General features: G+C 37.3%; 1 protein-coding gene across 2 annotated transcripts in view; it reads right to left on the reverse strand.

Moving 5' to 3' along the window:
* Positions 1-15,534, reverse strand: part of IL1RAPL1 (interleukin 1 receptor accessory protein like 1) — a 702,165-nt gene that overhangs the window by 11,398 nt on the left and 675,233 nt on the right. For both annotated transcript variants that reach the window (XM_425563.8, XM_046903219.1), the window contains exon 9: positions 4,958-5,101. In XM_425563.8, the coding sequence (XP_425563.3) occupies positions 4,958-5,101 (144 nt within the window). The remainder of the gene's footprint in view (positions 1-4,957; positions 5,102-15,534) is intronic.

Genomic DNA, 15,534 nt, shown 5'->3' on the forward strand with positions numbered 1-15,534 from the left:
AAAATTGAAATTGATATTCATAGAGTAGGATTTCTTATTGCCACAATTTGCCAATAGCCATCAAGAATACATATACTGTGCTGAGGCTGCTACTGCAAACTTATTCCATGAGTCCCTAGAGAAGACTCTGTAATTGCAAAGTCACTAACTTCAGCAGTAATTTCAGTCTAGCTGTACCTGCATAGTGTGATTATTAACACAGGCACTTCAGCAGGTGCCTAGGCCACTGAAAAGAGCTGTATTTGAAAGTCAGCATCTAAGTCCCACTGAAGCATTAAGAATCTCAAAGCATTATCTTTCTTGGGTTCACGAGAAGTTTACTGGGGTGAAACATAGGAAAACACAGGGAAGTGTTTTTTACCTCATCTTAATTTGTGCAGTGAATTTACTTCCTCTCAGAAAACAAAAAAACCTCATTTTTTAATAGAGTGCAACACTCTCAACCCAGAAACAACCACTACAGATGTCATATACTGAATCCAAGGAAGATTTCCTAAATTTTAAATTTAGCTTAGCAATGACACTTCTCAACCATCTTAGGAACACTTCTTAAAAAATTTAAAATAAAATAAAAAAGGAAACAAAGTGAAATCAGAGAAACTCCAGGGCCTTGGTTCCCACACATCAAGCCTGGCCGTGTGTAGTCTGAAACCTTAGTCCTCCTGTTCTACCATGTTTCCTTTGCAAATAAATTTGAGCATAGTGTGAAAGACACCACAGGGAGAACCCTGCCCAACACTGTAGAAACAGTTGATGGGAACTAAAGGCACTGAGAGACATTTGGAAGGTTGCTGTATCAACTGTTAAACAAAGGTCTCTCTTTCTAGTTATCAGCTGAATATTTTTATTTTTGTTGCTATTGTTTATAACCCTCAAACTGGGCTTCTAGTCAGACTGATTGTGACAAGAGATAGTTATGAATTTTTATTAAAGAACTGTGTTCACAGCACATTTGTTCAATCTTCTTTCCCATCTCTAAATGATTCTATTCTTACCAATTTTAATGTCAGCCTCTTCATGTAAAATTTCTTTCTGATGATAGTGCTTATTTATTCCTTCACACAAAAACTTTAATCAGGTTAATTGGTTACTAATGTATCCTAAAATGGCAGTGTTTATTGCCTGCGGGCACTTTCTACTCATAAATGTATTGTGTGCTCTTTTCTCTGAAACTGGAACCTGGAATATAAACACACATATCAATTCATGATTTTGAGTAATTTTGCCCATCTGTCCATGTCATGTAGTTTCCAGTCTAACTTCTGTAGCCTTCTGGATTTATTGTCAATATACCTTAAGGCTGGAATTTGGATGTCTGAACATCCACTGGAAACTCTCATGTCTTGAAATAGCATGAAAAATTTCAAAATAGAAATTGTGGTGAATTGGAGCCTTCTGGACACTTTAAGGCAGTGTCAGAAGGAGTGCTGCTGGTCTGACTCCCTTTTCTCTCCTCACTGCCTGCCTTGGTGGCTGTCCTGCTTCGAGACTGATCCTTGAATGATTTCATGGGTAGAAACAATCACTTAAAGGAGGAAGTTGTCCTGGGTAAAACCCTGGAAAAATTTCCATAGATTTTAGGAGGCCTGGGTTTCATCTCTCTCATAAACAAAGAGTGGATTTCTATACAGCAGTAGTATCTCCTCTGATATCAAAAGGCTTTTAAGACCAGAGAGTGCAAGCAATTAGGGTATGTCTTGATCCAAGGTAATTACAAATGTTTTCTTGCATTTTTTTCTCTTCACTCCTAGTTAAAATATAACACTTATTTTATTAAATTCATTTGAAACTGAGAAAGGCAGCAAAGAAGATCCATGGAAAACAAAAATATGGAAATAATAACAGCTAAGACATCGGAGGATTAATCTGGTATAAAACTGTAAAGTAAGGGCTCTATGTACAATAAAACATAAGAATTCATCACTTCTTGAAGTGGCTTTATTTTGACATGCTAATATTTAAAGTACACCTTGTGGACAAGACTTTTTAAAATAAACTTCTAAATTTAGAGTCTTAAACCTAGAAAGGATTCTGCCTGCCATTTAACAATGACCAACCCTCAGAAGTTCCCACTGAAGCACCTATTTCTGAAAATTTTGTTGTTTTCAGAATATTAGTGAACATTTGAAGATGATACTTAAGGGTATCATCTTCATTATGTATTTTATCAGATCTTAAATTGATTTGCTGGTCAAACAGGTTTGGGGGTTTCAAGCCATCTCACTGATAGGGATGAGCTGTCTCTCTGAGAGGGAAAGCAGCCTCAAGTGGTAAAGTTGCTTTGCTATTGATCAGAGAGCTTTGCCTGTGTTCCGTTTCCCCAGGAGACACGTCAGACATTAGTGGTGAAGTCCACTAACAAAACTCCAGCGCACAGTGTTCATTTGATTATGTTCTACTTTAGTAGGAAAGGGAGTTAACTAAGGGAAAAAAGAGGGCTTTCCCAGAAGACAAGGCTGAGCTGAAGTGTTTGCTGGAGAGAGAAAAAGAGAGGAAAACAGAGTCGCTGAGATGAGAGAAAATGGGAAATTCAAGGATGCAAGATACAGAAATGAGGAATTGGCATCTGTGAATGCTTGTTTAATCTCCATTACTCTCAGAGAAAGTAATAAATTAAGTTTTAAGGGTTAAATATTTTCTTTTCAACTATTTCTCACAATTTACCCATGCCTCTCACACAAACGTGCATGAGAAAAACTAGTGTCTAAGGAGAAGAAAGAGGAACTATGATGAGATTCAGCATCTTGAAGGCCTTGTTCAGAAATGAAGCATTGCATTTTATAAATATTTTTAAAGGAAAATTTCAACTGGACCTCACTTCTACAGTATTTCAAATTCTCTCTGGATACACCATAGTGAACACAAAAAGCCTGTGACATTTTGATGTTTGCTTATCTACGTGCTATCCTGAAGTATGCCAGCACATGATGTAAATGATGAATAGCACGTAGGCGCTTGGCTGTGGCACTGCAGGAGTTCAGGTCAGAAAAAGATTTTACAGTTCAGCATTTTGTGCCTGTTGGTAACAGGCAAAGACAATTGAAAGGACCTGAATTTATGTCTGCAATTTATCTCCACACAAACCGTGGCTTGGCCTCCTGTGGGGCATTTTCTCTCCATCTTCTTAATTCTGCAAAAGCATAGGTGAAAGAGACAGAGCAGAAGTATCTTCAGTACTCCAGCTGCAGTATCTCATTGTCACAGTAGGTTTTATCCATGTTGTTAGTATACTGAGTACAGTAGAAGCTGCAGTATTCTGTTATGAGAATCTGCAAGTAGTATTTCTCCCAGTGTGTTACTTCAATTAAGCACTCAAACAATGAGTCTGCATGTAAGGAGAATCTAAGCTTTATCCTGTAAATTAAATTAAATTTGCCCAGAAAAACAAACATGTTATTTTTCTTTCCTTTGAATTCCAGAACAGTATAATTTAAAAACTGAAATTTTGTTACTTAAAATGGATGATTAAAGCATTTCCATTCCTAGATCACTGATGTAAAGGGTGAGAGGAGAGAGAGACAGGTGTGTAACAGTTGCTAAGAGTAAGTCTGCAAATTAATTGGAGAGATTTGAAGTAACATTTGACAGCTGTAAAAGTAAGAATTACTGCAACACAGAGAGAAAATATTAAATTGCAACTATTTAAACAATTACTAAACCATATGTTTCTTCTTTCATAATATGATATGATTATTATTGAATTCATACATGCAAGTAAGCGTGTTCCTACAAAGTGTGGGTTGCATTTTGGATGAGGGAGGAACTCAGCTTCTGAAAAAAAGGAGAGTCTGTCAAAATACTTCATGAATCACAGTCCTGATGGGACACAGTTTCCTCTTCTATAAAATAAGTAATGTGTTGTGTGTATTTTTTCCCCACTGAGTTGCTGCACTAATATGCACCCTTTTTGTCAGTCTGGCAGGATACAAAGTGTTCTAATGTTCTGCTTCTCTTTGTTGTTCTGAGCATTTTCTATTTTGAATTCTTGTGCATTTTTAGATTGGAGGCGGGAGTGGGTCATTCCTTAATGATCTTAATATGGAAGCCTTTCCCTTACACAGAGACCTTTAGTTTTTCTGTCACTTTAGTCCTGTATCAGTGACAGATCTGGCCAGTGCAGTATCTATTTTTTAAAGTACATCACACAGCAAATGCTATCCACAGACTATTACCTTGAACTGTAATATAACTTTCAGCAGTATTTCAGTAAAAGGAAGGTTCTGTCATCAAAGATGTAGCGGTAGCACAAAGCATCAAGAACTCTGACCCAAGAAACCAAATCTAATTAATGAGAACCTGAAGCTCAACTGGGTTTGCTGTCCAGCAGCAGTTTTATTAGTGGGCAGAGAAGACCTTCTTCGTTTCTTAAAAACAGAAGAAAACACATGTATACATTTGACACTGTCCAGAGCATACATTGCAGACTACTTTTGTTAAAGCTGGCTTTCCTTGAACCACAAAACAATGTTAATGACCATTAGCTGCTCTCCAAGTGATTATGTAAATGAACTCAAGAAAATGGACTGTTGGGTGCGCTCCCAAACACTCAGCACAGTTTATTGAAACTGATCCATTGAAGCATGAAATTCTGTCCAATCTCTACCTATTAGGGGAATATAATTACTGAGGACACTCCCATGCTTAAGAGAAGGTGAAGCTCGCTACCAGCACTGACAGAAAGGAACAGCCTTGAAAACCTCAGTGTTTGTAACTTTCATGTGGTGTTGGGAGTATGGATCTAAAAGACACACGTGTCACCTCAAGATCCAGAGAGCAGCACAAACATCAGCTGAGTAGTCATTGCTGCTAATGTGCTGTATGAGGAATGCATATTAAAGTCAGTGGGAAATAAAAATTGCAGTTGCTAACGCATCTTGAACTGAAATTAAATTTGGGCCTTGATGGAGAGAATTAGGCATGTTTAGAAGGTAAGAAACATAATGAAAGGCTGCCTTACCTCCATCTAGTTCTTCAGCTCCGAAATGATTCCTGTAGAAGAGCATAATCTCTATCTTGTAACACTTGTAGATAGTCACTAAACAAACAAGCAGCAGCAGAATAGCACCAAGCCCACCAGCAAGCTCAACTGTATACATCAGCTCTGCAAAGAATTACAAAACACAATAATAACAACATTCCAAGCCAAAAAAGATTAACAGCAGACTTCATACTTAGGTTATTACTAATATAAAATAATGAGGGATTTTTTTTTTTTTTTAATTTGAAGATCCTGTGGTAAAAAAAAACAAAAACAAAAACAAACAAAAAAAACCCTAGTAAGTAGGAATGTGTTTTCTTTATTAACATATTTTTCCTTTGGTGCAATATCTGAATTTCTCTTTTGTAAAACAACAGATGCTGGAATATGTATGTGCGTATGCATACGTATAAGAGAGATTTGATAACCCTCGTCCATCTCTCTCCCTGCAGATACAGTAAAATTTGTTTTATGCACATAAACATTGACATTCCGTTTACAATGAAAGAAGAGGTGAATGGTTTTTTTTGGGGGGGCGGGGGTACTATAATGAAAACATATCCCCTCCCTTATTTCACACATAAATAATAAAAAGCTCAGGTTTTGGATGAATTTCAGTCTACTGGGTAAGATTAAACTAGGGATTTTTTTTTTTTTTTCCCCAAAGAAAAGCAAGCAGAAATAAACAAAAAGCAAAGGGAAAAACAGCTTGAGGGATGTGAAGATAAATTATCCTAGGAACTCCAAAGCCACACATCTCAGATATCTGCTAATACCTTTGACACAGTTTCCCAATGATCTGCAACTCATCTTTATTCTCCACTCTTTCCACAAGTAGGGTTGGCTTACGTTTAGTAATCACAAACCATCCCAATTTGTCAGTTCTGACATCATCATTCAGACCATGGGCACCCCCCGGTCCCTTTGCTGCACTCTGGGATGGAGATTGACATGATTAAGATCATGTCATGTAGCTCCCTTCCTAAGGACAGGGACTCTGGTCAAATGTAGTCACATCTAACCGTAACTTCCTCAGTGGAGTCACTTATCAGTGAATAATTTATGTATTATCATGGACCTTCATTTCTCCCTGTCTAAAGCATGGCATGCTCAAGAAAACTCAAACAGCTACATGACATCCATTTTGTTTTTACTTTCGTTATCAATAGGAAACTGACAACTCGCAACAAACAAAAAGTGTGAGGATGTTGTTAGCAATGTTGTAATTGGATCTAAGTAATAAATGGCATATCTTACAACCCCCTATATTTTTTTCCAATACTGCTCAGTGCTAAGAAATGCCAAGAAATCAAATTTCTTTGAAGCATCTGTCTGAATGAAGCACTATAGCCCTGATGTAACCAACTAACAGGCTTAAGTTTTGTTTAATTTTGGGTTTTTGTTGTTGTTTTTGTGGTTATGCAGACTTGACACAATATGATTCAATTAGAGAAATAAAAGGCTATAGAAGAATGTGAGAATTCCATTTATTTTGACTACAACTATTGAGAATTACACACTTTTTTTTATTATTATTTTGAAGCAACTGTAAGAAGATTTCATTGCTCTCTAGGAGACACTAAAAGTGTAATAAAATAAAATAAAGAAGTACTTATATCCTGTGTCATTCTTTCAAAAACTGTGCTAGAAACTCCTTTGTGTTAGATATTTTTTTAATACTCTTCTGGTCCAGAGAGGGAAATGTTATTAAAAACAGCCAACAAAAAATTGTTTGCATAGACAAATAATACAGTATTTTATAATATCAATGGAAATGGAAATTACTCTGGGCTTACTATAACCTGTTTATCATTTTGTACTACAGGTGATGCAGCTGTTCAGTAGGGACTAGGAGAAAGGGTTTTAATACGTTGGGTTGCTAGGTACCAAATACTCTATTTATATGCCTGCTGTTATGACTCATTAAAAGTGAGGGGAAACTTTACAGCTGCAAAACAGAAGTTTTTGCTAAATTAATGATTTTGAGATGAAAAAAAAATAACTGCAGGTAGTTACTCGTTCTCTAACACTGTGCATGAAATCAAATAAATGGACTGCATTACTTCTGCTATCAGAGAAGCCCTCCCAGCTGCTTTTTCCCCATAAAATAATTCAAGACTATTCTGGTATATTTTCTTTGATAAAGTTTACTTGAACACATATGAACCTATCCTAAATCTACTAGATAAGCAAGCAGGAAACAAAATTCTCAATTCACCCCAAAAGTTTCTAGAAATTTCCTTTTTATCTGCTGGCACCATAGTCACTGATGAGCACAAGAAGGGTAAGATGGGTCTTTCTTAAACAGATTTGTTTGCAAAGTCAGTTTCTTGCTATACCATTCGAGTACAGCAAGCTGGTATTTTCATCCATGCTGAGCTAAGTTTATCAGCACATGCTCACCCCCTGTCTCGGGTGATGTTTATCAGGCCCTCAGGCAGAGGCACAGTTATTAGCCCAGCAGACTGCTATATTCTTACATCCCACTGTGCCAGTGCCTAAGCCAGCCCCCAAAGGACCACAACTGGTACAGCCCCATCTGCATGGCGCTGTGAAGGGCAGCACAGATTAGCCTAGACACTGTGCCACATGCAACTGTGTGCTTTCAGGCCTTGAGCTAGTGTTTCCCCAGGTTGCTAAACTGTACAGGGAAGCTAGCTGGCTTTGTATACCTCAGGATTTTTTTGAAGAGCATCACTGTGTGTTACACGGAATTGAAGGTGTCAGAAACAGCAGACTTAGTCTAGCTATTGGTGTTGGCCCCTCAAATGGCTGCCATTCACCTTCCCGTGTCTTGGATTTCCTTGTGTGAAGTGGGAAGGAGTACTTGGACTCCTTCCTGGGAGAGGTTATTCCTGAGGTGTGCCCTGTGGAGGTTACGTGTGTGAGAGCAAGGGCATAGTAAACGTGTCATAGCAAGGACAGAGTGTGAGGAGCCTTTGTAATAACATGAATTTTTTTGGTGCTGCCTTATTCTGTCTTTTGCTTTACAATTTGAGTATGACTGCTACAGCAGGCACTGCACTGCCTTTGATCTGCTTTTCCTGCTTAAACACAGGTTTCCTGTCGTGGCTGGATGCTAAAAAGATTCAGTTTCAGCACACTACCACATCAGAGGGGAGAGACAAAAAGTGCAAACCTCTTAAAACCCATTTAACCTCTGTGTTACGTTGCTCAAATTACAGACCTTGCCCTCCTTAAGGAGACAAGACCAAATGTAGAAAGTAGTAGAGGAAAATTACTCGGCTAACCCTTAGGGGGACAAGCATTCTGTTAAACACAACAAACGAGCGAGTGCTGAGGAGCTACGTTCAGAAGCACAGCAATCATTTAGTTACAGACAATTAACAACAGTTCTCTGGTAGCATAGGAACAGTTCTACTCCAAGGGAAAACACATTGATTACTGCTGTAGTTCTAGATTGGTTTCTGAATAAATAGCTTCAATTTAAAATGAGATTTGTTACAAGCAGTTTGACCAATGGCTACAATTTTTTTTTTTTCCTTCTCAGGAGGCTTTGGCCTGGAAAGCCAAAGGAAGAAACAGCTAATTAAAACAAAGTACATGTCCTCTCTAAACATCTGCATGATGCGATGGTAATAAATGTACTCATTTTATACTGATCCTACCCTAATTATAGAGCATATCTTTGATCTTCACCTGGATCTAATTTCTTTAAGCTTCCTTTCTCTCTGCCACACAGGTAATGCACTCATCTTAATTTACAAGAATGTAAACAAAAGGGTGCCTTCGATATTCATATTTTGTGACTTATATGATGTGCTTCAGAGACCTTACATTTAATGATCTGTGATAATTTAAAATTAATCTTATTCTATTCATTAGCCTGTATACAGCTGAGCTACTAAGAAAAATAATTATATTTCAAGCATCCTTTTCAGTGATTTATAACTCTTAGAGGATGTGTGATTTATAGCTGTGTATTCAATTTCTGAATCTTTTTCAAAATCCAATTACAGTCTATCTAAGGTTTCAATTTTGCAATCACGCAGATTGCTTAACTTCACAGACTATAAGTAATCCTTCTGAAGTCAATGGGACTATTCACAGAACTTCACGTTATTCCACACTTAAATCTTTGTAACTTTGTGCTTAGACTCATATTCATTCTCTGCTTGTCTTGGACAGTTTCACTCATAAAGCTAAATGCTTGCTTAGATTCAATCTTCAGTTTATCTAGATATAGGTTCCTAGACTTCAATTATTAAGAGATAATTAATTGAGATAATGGATATAATTAGGAAGGGGAGCAGTTAAAGATGATGCTTACTAAAGCTCTCAGCTATTGTTTTCTATGAGAGAATGGAAAAAAGGCAGATACTGGTAACTGGGAGAGATGCATCATAAGATGTAGATTTGGCTGCAGAGAGGTGTGTTTCCCATAAAGGAACGAGGAGGCCAGCTAGCAAAGGATTATTCATCTGAATTTAATTTCACACATCAGCAGTAGATAGTAGACGGATATAACGAAGAAAGGAACATACAGTTTGAGAATTGAGAAGTATGCTGTTTTTTTCTTTTCTTTAATGTATATATATATACATGCATGTGTGCATACATGTATATGTATATTCAATTTCCTACATTTTGAGATTTTTTTCATTTGTTTCAAAGTGCCAAATAAATCTGTTTGTATTTAAGGAACCAAGATTGCTTTATGGATAATGTTGTGAGTAACCACTGACAAATGTTGTAGGACAATAACACTTCTGATGCCCATGGATTTGGAGTAGCAGACTTGAAGTGTTCATTAGCTTGATCATGAAATCATCTCTTAACAAAAAGCATACACTTTCTGCCAGCATAGCGTCACACAGGACAGTAGATGTCTGCAGAGTTCGCTTAAGACGGGTAATTTAAGTTACAGGTGGGTTTTCTTTTTAATGTTTTTCAATGCAGTAGCTTCATTTTATCTATTAGAAATATTGAAGCTCATTTATCTCACCCTATTTATTAGATCAAAATATAATATATTTCTTTACAAAGAGGGTGGTTAAGCACTGGAATGGGCTCCCCAGGGAGGTGATTGAGTCACCATTCCTGGATGTCTTTAAAAACCATTTGGATGTGGTGCTCAGGGACATGATTTAGTGGAGGGTTGTTAGAGTTAGGGTAGTATGGTTAGGTCATGATTGGACTCGATGATCTTTAAGGTCTTTTCCAACCTGAGAAATTCTATGATTCTATGATTCTATATACTCCCTATTCATATATGTACGTATGTATGAGCGCCAATCGAAGATTGGAATCATGTCAACCCATTCACTGGTACAACAGGCAGCACATCCAAGTTGTGGTTCTGTTGAATTTCTCAGTGCTACCAGAACAGAGAAAATCATGTATGATAATGGTTATTATATTCCTAGTGATGACATTTTTATTCCTTCTGAGAAGTGTGGGATACCTGTTCCCAACAGAAGAATAATTACAGTCTTGAGTATGTTAGCCCAAGAAAAGACAAAATTGGAAAAAACATAGATGCTGCAATAGCGTTGAAGTATACTAGATTTAAATACAGAACACTTCATTTTAAAGGCAGTTAATACTTCAAACTGAAGGGAAAAAAAAAATCATTGTGATGCTCAGTTACAATAATCTCTAGTTAGCTTACCAAATAAGTAAATTTTGTATGACTTAAAATATTACTGATTAGGAGAGCTTCTATTTGCTTATTGCAGTACAGAAATCAAACATCCCACACCATTACTTCTTTTAGATCTGCTGAAAGAAATGAATGTAAGAAGCACTGGGAGGTGCTAAAATGTGGAGAAAATAGAGTACCAAGTTCTAAGGATGTAAAATCATAAAACATGCTGTTTACATTTCTTCCTAAGGATAGCATTAATGAATAATTTACATCCGTGTGGCTTATAAAACAACTTGTGACATTTTATTTTAAAATATTTTCTTCCTTGCTAATCAAGGTTAGAATTGAAGTTATATATATAGACATTATATAAAAAGAACATATCTCAAAAGTGGAACAAAAGCTGTTTTAAAAAGGAATATGTTAAACAACCAACTTGCATGACAGCTCTTCAGAGGAAAGCTGGATTTAGGCACATGTTTAGTAATCTGACTAATCTTTTCACTGGAGATGTCTTACTCCAGTTTTTAAAGGATGACAAAATCTTCCTGATGAAGAAAAGAGTTTTGTGAATACTATCTGTCCAATACCATTCAATAGTACTTAGCTAATTTACTGATTTTAGATGAGATATAGAGTGTAAAAAGAGCAGTCATCTTTGGTTAGGCTTGGGAAAAGAAGGCAGGATGTATTACATTTTTGGCCCAGTGACATGAGCTTCTTGAGCAACTGAATCTTTGTACTGCTCAGCAGAAGACATCCTGTAGGTTTCTTCAATGGCCATAGGGGAGAAAATCAATTCCCATCAAATCAAATCAAATTTCACTTTCAATTCTCAAATGCAGAGAAGAGCTCATAAGAGCTTTTCCTGCTGTGCAGACTAAAAGCTGAATGCATTATATGATGGAAGATACATGTGTGTGAGGTCTTAACAAACCATGTGGATCTGAGTTTCAGAGCAGTTTTGAATCCACTGAGACTTAAGAGTTCTGCTCTTAAAATTCCTGCTTCAAATTTTCAAGTAATTAAAGGCAATTAACAGAAGCTACAATATGAAACTCCTTTCTCTTGTATCTCATGTGATATGGACGCTTCAGAAATTTCAGAAGCATCATGAAGCATTATGGCAAAGGGAACTGTAAAATGAGGTTTCTTCACAGAGGTCAGAAGAGAATTGATGGTTCTTTTAATTGTCACACATGACTACTACTGTGAGAAATTGTATCTAATGACTGGAAATGCTCATGAGATCAAAAATTTTTATTTTTCAAGATCTTAATTCATAAAACAGATTTACAATATCTTGTGAATTATACAGTAATTTGAAGTGCTTGTCAACAATTCCATTACCATTAAAAGCTGGAGAAAGAAAATTTGGAGTTTCCTACTATTCAGAATTTGCTATTAAATTGTAAAGGAAATATTAATGCCATGTTTATATGTGCATAACTTGCTTCCATTTAAAACATATATTTTCATGGACAAATTCAAACAGAACAAATCTCTTCCTCGTAACAATTTATTTTATTTAAATTTATTTCCATCATAAAAAAACTAAAAAGTTGTTTTAATCATCCTTCAGTTACTCAACTGCTCAATGACAGAACCTCATAGATACTCAATGATAGTGGAAAATAAACCCAGTATATAAGATATACAGCACTGAAAATTGAACAGCACTGAGAAAACTAGAAGAAAGTTAAGGGGACACTTTGACAAAATTGCATACCATAAAACAAACCTGTTCTCAGGTTTGTTGGCTATTCCATGAGAAATGTAAGTATATTATTTAGCTTCTAAAAATATAATTAAAATAAACATTATGATAATATAGAATTTGAGATTATTTTTGCTTCAGCATTTCAGTTGCAAATATGCAAACAAGAATTTTCAAAAAAGTAATAACAAAATTAAACAATAATCTGGATTTCCAGTTGAATTTATAATTAAATGAGACCACAAGGGATTTCATCCAGCATGAAAGTCATACTTTGTAAGATATAACATTGTAGAAGAACATTGTCTCTCATTATGCATTACATTTATATTTATTATATGAAGGTTTGTCTTCATGAATTAAAAGCCTGTGGAAAAACAGAATTGCAGTGTATCACAGAATCATAGAATCCTTAGAAGGATTGGAAGGGACATTTAAAGGTTATCTAGTCCAACTCTCCTGCCAATGAACAGGGACACCACAGCTAGATAAGGTTGCCCAGGGACCCACCCTCATTTTTTATTATTTTTTATTTTTATTATTATTATTATTTTTTGTATCCAACCTAAATCTCTTCTTTTTTAGTTTGAAACCATTTCCCCTTCTCATATCACAACAGCCTCTGCTAAAGAGTCTGTCCCCTTTTTTTTCTTACAGCCCCCATTTAGATACTGAAAGGCCACTACCACGTCATCTCGGAGCCTTCTCTGCTCCAGCCGGAACAGCCCCAGTTCTCTCAGTCCATCCTCTCAAGAGAGGTGCTCCACCCCTTGGATCATTTTTGTGGTCCCCCTCCAGATGCACTCCAACAGATCGATGTTTCTCCTGTAGTGAGGGCTCCACATCTCCACAGTACTCCAGATGTGGAGTCCTCGCTATAGGAGAGACATAGACCTATGATTCACACCTTACGTCACCTTCAGCGTGTGGTCTGTCATTAATAAATTTGTGCTTAGAAGCTGTCAGTATTACTCTCAAAATTAAATTCTGGTAGTTTTTCTGGTTGCAGATTGACCTGTAAATGCTACAGATGATCCATGACAGCTATCATCACAAAGTAACAAAATCCGTCTTGGATCTTAACAGGTGGATTTTTCTGCTCACACAAAATAGAAAAAAACTTGATTACTTTAAAGTTGATAGAAAGAAATTTGGTCAACAGCCAGAGGATAAAAATGAAAGTTAGATCTCCTGGGTGTTGGTTCTTCTCTATTGACATTCCTGTGCTTAAAATGCTTTTCTTCCTCTCCTCCGGCTGCAGATTAAATCCCCCTATGCACAGCATTTGAGGAAAGTCCAGTGTCTAAAACTGGCTAGCCAGTTGCACAAAAACACTGATCATAGGTTTTATCCTGTGGCAGTCAGACCATAAGAGAAGACCAGGAGAAAATCAGGGTTACACTGCCAGAAATGCAGAGTGCCAGTGACTGGGCTCATAGAGCCCGGATCTCCTCTGGGGCCAGATTCCTAACCTGGGGTAGATTTTCCCGCACCTGTCTGTGAGCTTTCTCTTAGAACATGAGAGGCTCAGGATTTTTATTCCAGGGCTGAATCAGGGAGAAAGCAGAAGCCCCCTCACCTGGCTGCATACTCCAGGTGTTGGTGTGTGAAGGGAACACCATGAGCTCCTTGCTCATGTGTAAGATGAATGGCTCCCTGCTAGACTCACTGGCATGAAGAGTAAGGAAGATTCATGCAGGTCTTTCCTGGGGATTCAGACTTTCAACCACTTGCCCTTTCAGGACGTGCAATTATAGACATATCCAACAGGTCAAGCTGGAACTTCAAGTTTGTGGAGAATCATAGAATTGCTTGAGATGGAAGGGACCCTTAAAAGCCATCTAGTCCAGCTCCCCTGCAATGATCAGGGACACCACAGCTAGATCAGGTTGCTCAGAGCTATCACGACAGTCTCTGCTAAAGAGTCTGTCCCCTTCTTTCTTACAGCCTTCCTTTAGATTCTGAAAAGCAGCTTCAGGTCTCCTCAGGGCCTTCTCATCTCCAGGCTGAACAACCCCAGCTCTCTCAGCCTGTACTCATAGGAGAGGTGTTCCATCCCTTGGATCAATTTGTGGCCCCTCTCTGAACATGTACTACCAATGCTATGTCTATCCTGTACTGAGGACTCTACATCTAGATGCAGTACTCCAGGTGAGGCCTCTACCAGTGCAGAGTAGAGGGGCAGGATTACCTCCCTCAGCCTACTGGCTGTGCTTCTTTTGGTGCAGCCCAGGATATGGTTGGCTTTCTGGGCTGCGAGGGCACCTTGCTGGCTCATGTTCAGCTTGCCATCCACCATCTCCCCCAGGTCCTTTTCTGCAGGGCTATGTTCTATCCTTACATCCCCCAGTCTGTACTGATAGTACTTGTACTGCCACCACCCATGTGCAAGACCTTACAGTTGGATTTGTGGCAGAAAGGCAGTTGAAAGGCTTAAATTTGGAACCTGAATACCCACTGCAGCATTTAGCCCTAAATACCTCTTTTCACAAGAACACTCTTTGTTCAGTTACAAAGCTTCCTGCTTTTTTGCTCCTATCAATCTGAGTGATAATGTGCCATGTATGATAAATGAGTAATTATTAAATTTTCTTCAGGTAAATAGTGAAAATTTGGGATTTATCATTTCTGCTTTCTTATACTGGATTAAAAAAAAAAAAAAAAAAAAGTGAAATCTATAACTAGAAAACAATCCAAAACTAATAACTTGGTGTTTAGAAAGCCAATTTGCCTCATATTAGGCCCCCATTGTTCTATGTGAGCTAATATTCAGAAATTAATAAACAGCTAACTCATTCCTAGCAGAGACTAAATGTGGATCTAAACAGGGAAACCTAAAACAAAATGTTGTCATGGTGATATGCAGGAGACTAAGCAAGTGGCACAAAGCTCCTCTTCCTAGGAGACCTGAGAGACGAGCTTGCATTTCTGTCTGTCATGGTTAATTTATCATTTCACCAAAAGAGTTGTCAACATGCAAAGTATGTAGAAGGCTTGTAACAGGTATCTTTTTTTTTTTTTTTTTTTTTTTTTTATGGGCACAACAGATTTTGATTCTAAATCACAATTCCAGATTCAGCCTTACTTAATTTTTTTGAGGAGCTTTTGCTATTTTTACTATTTATAAATGCAAATAAATAGTGAGATTACTTCCTCTTAAGTATGTTGTCATGAGGCAACTGTAGTGAGTTTCACATACTGATTTCTCTGAAAAAGTAGGAGCCCTGCAAA

This window comes from Gallus gallus, chromosome 1 (assembly GCF_016699485.2).
Source record: "Gallus gallus isolate bGalGal1 chromosome 1, bGalGal1.mat.broiler.GRCg7b, whole genome shotgun sequence".
In the NCBI taxonomy this organism is placed as follows: Eukaryota; Metazoa; Chordata; class Aves; order Galliformes; family Phasianidae; genus Gallus; species Gallus gallus.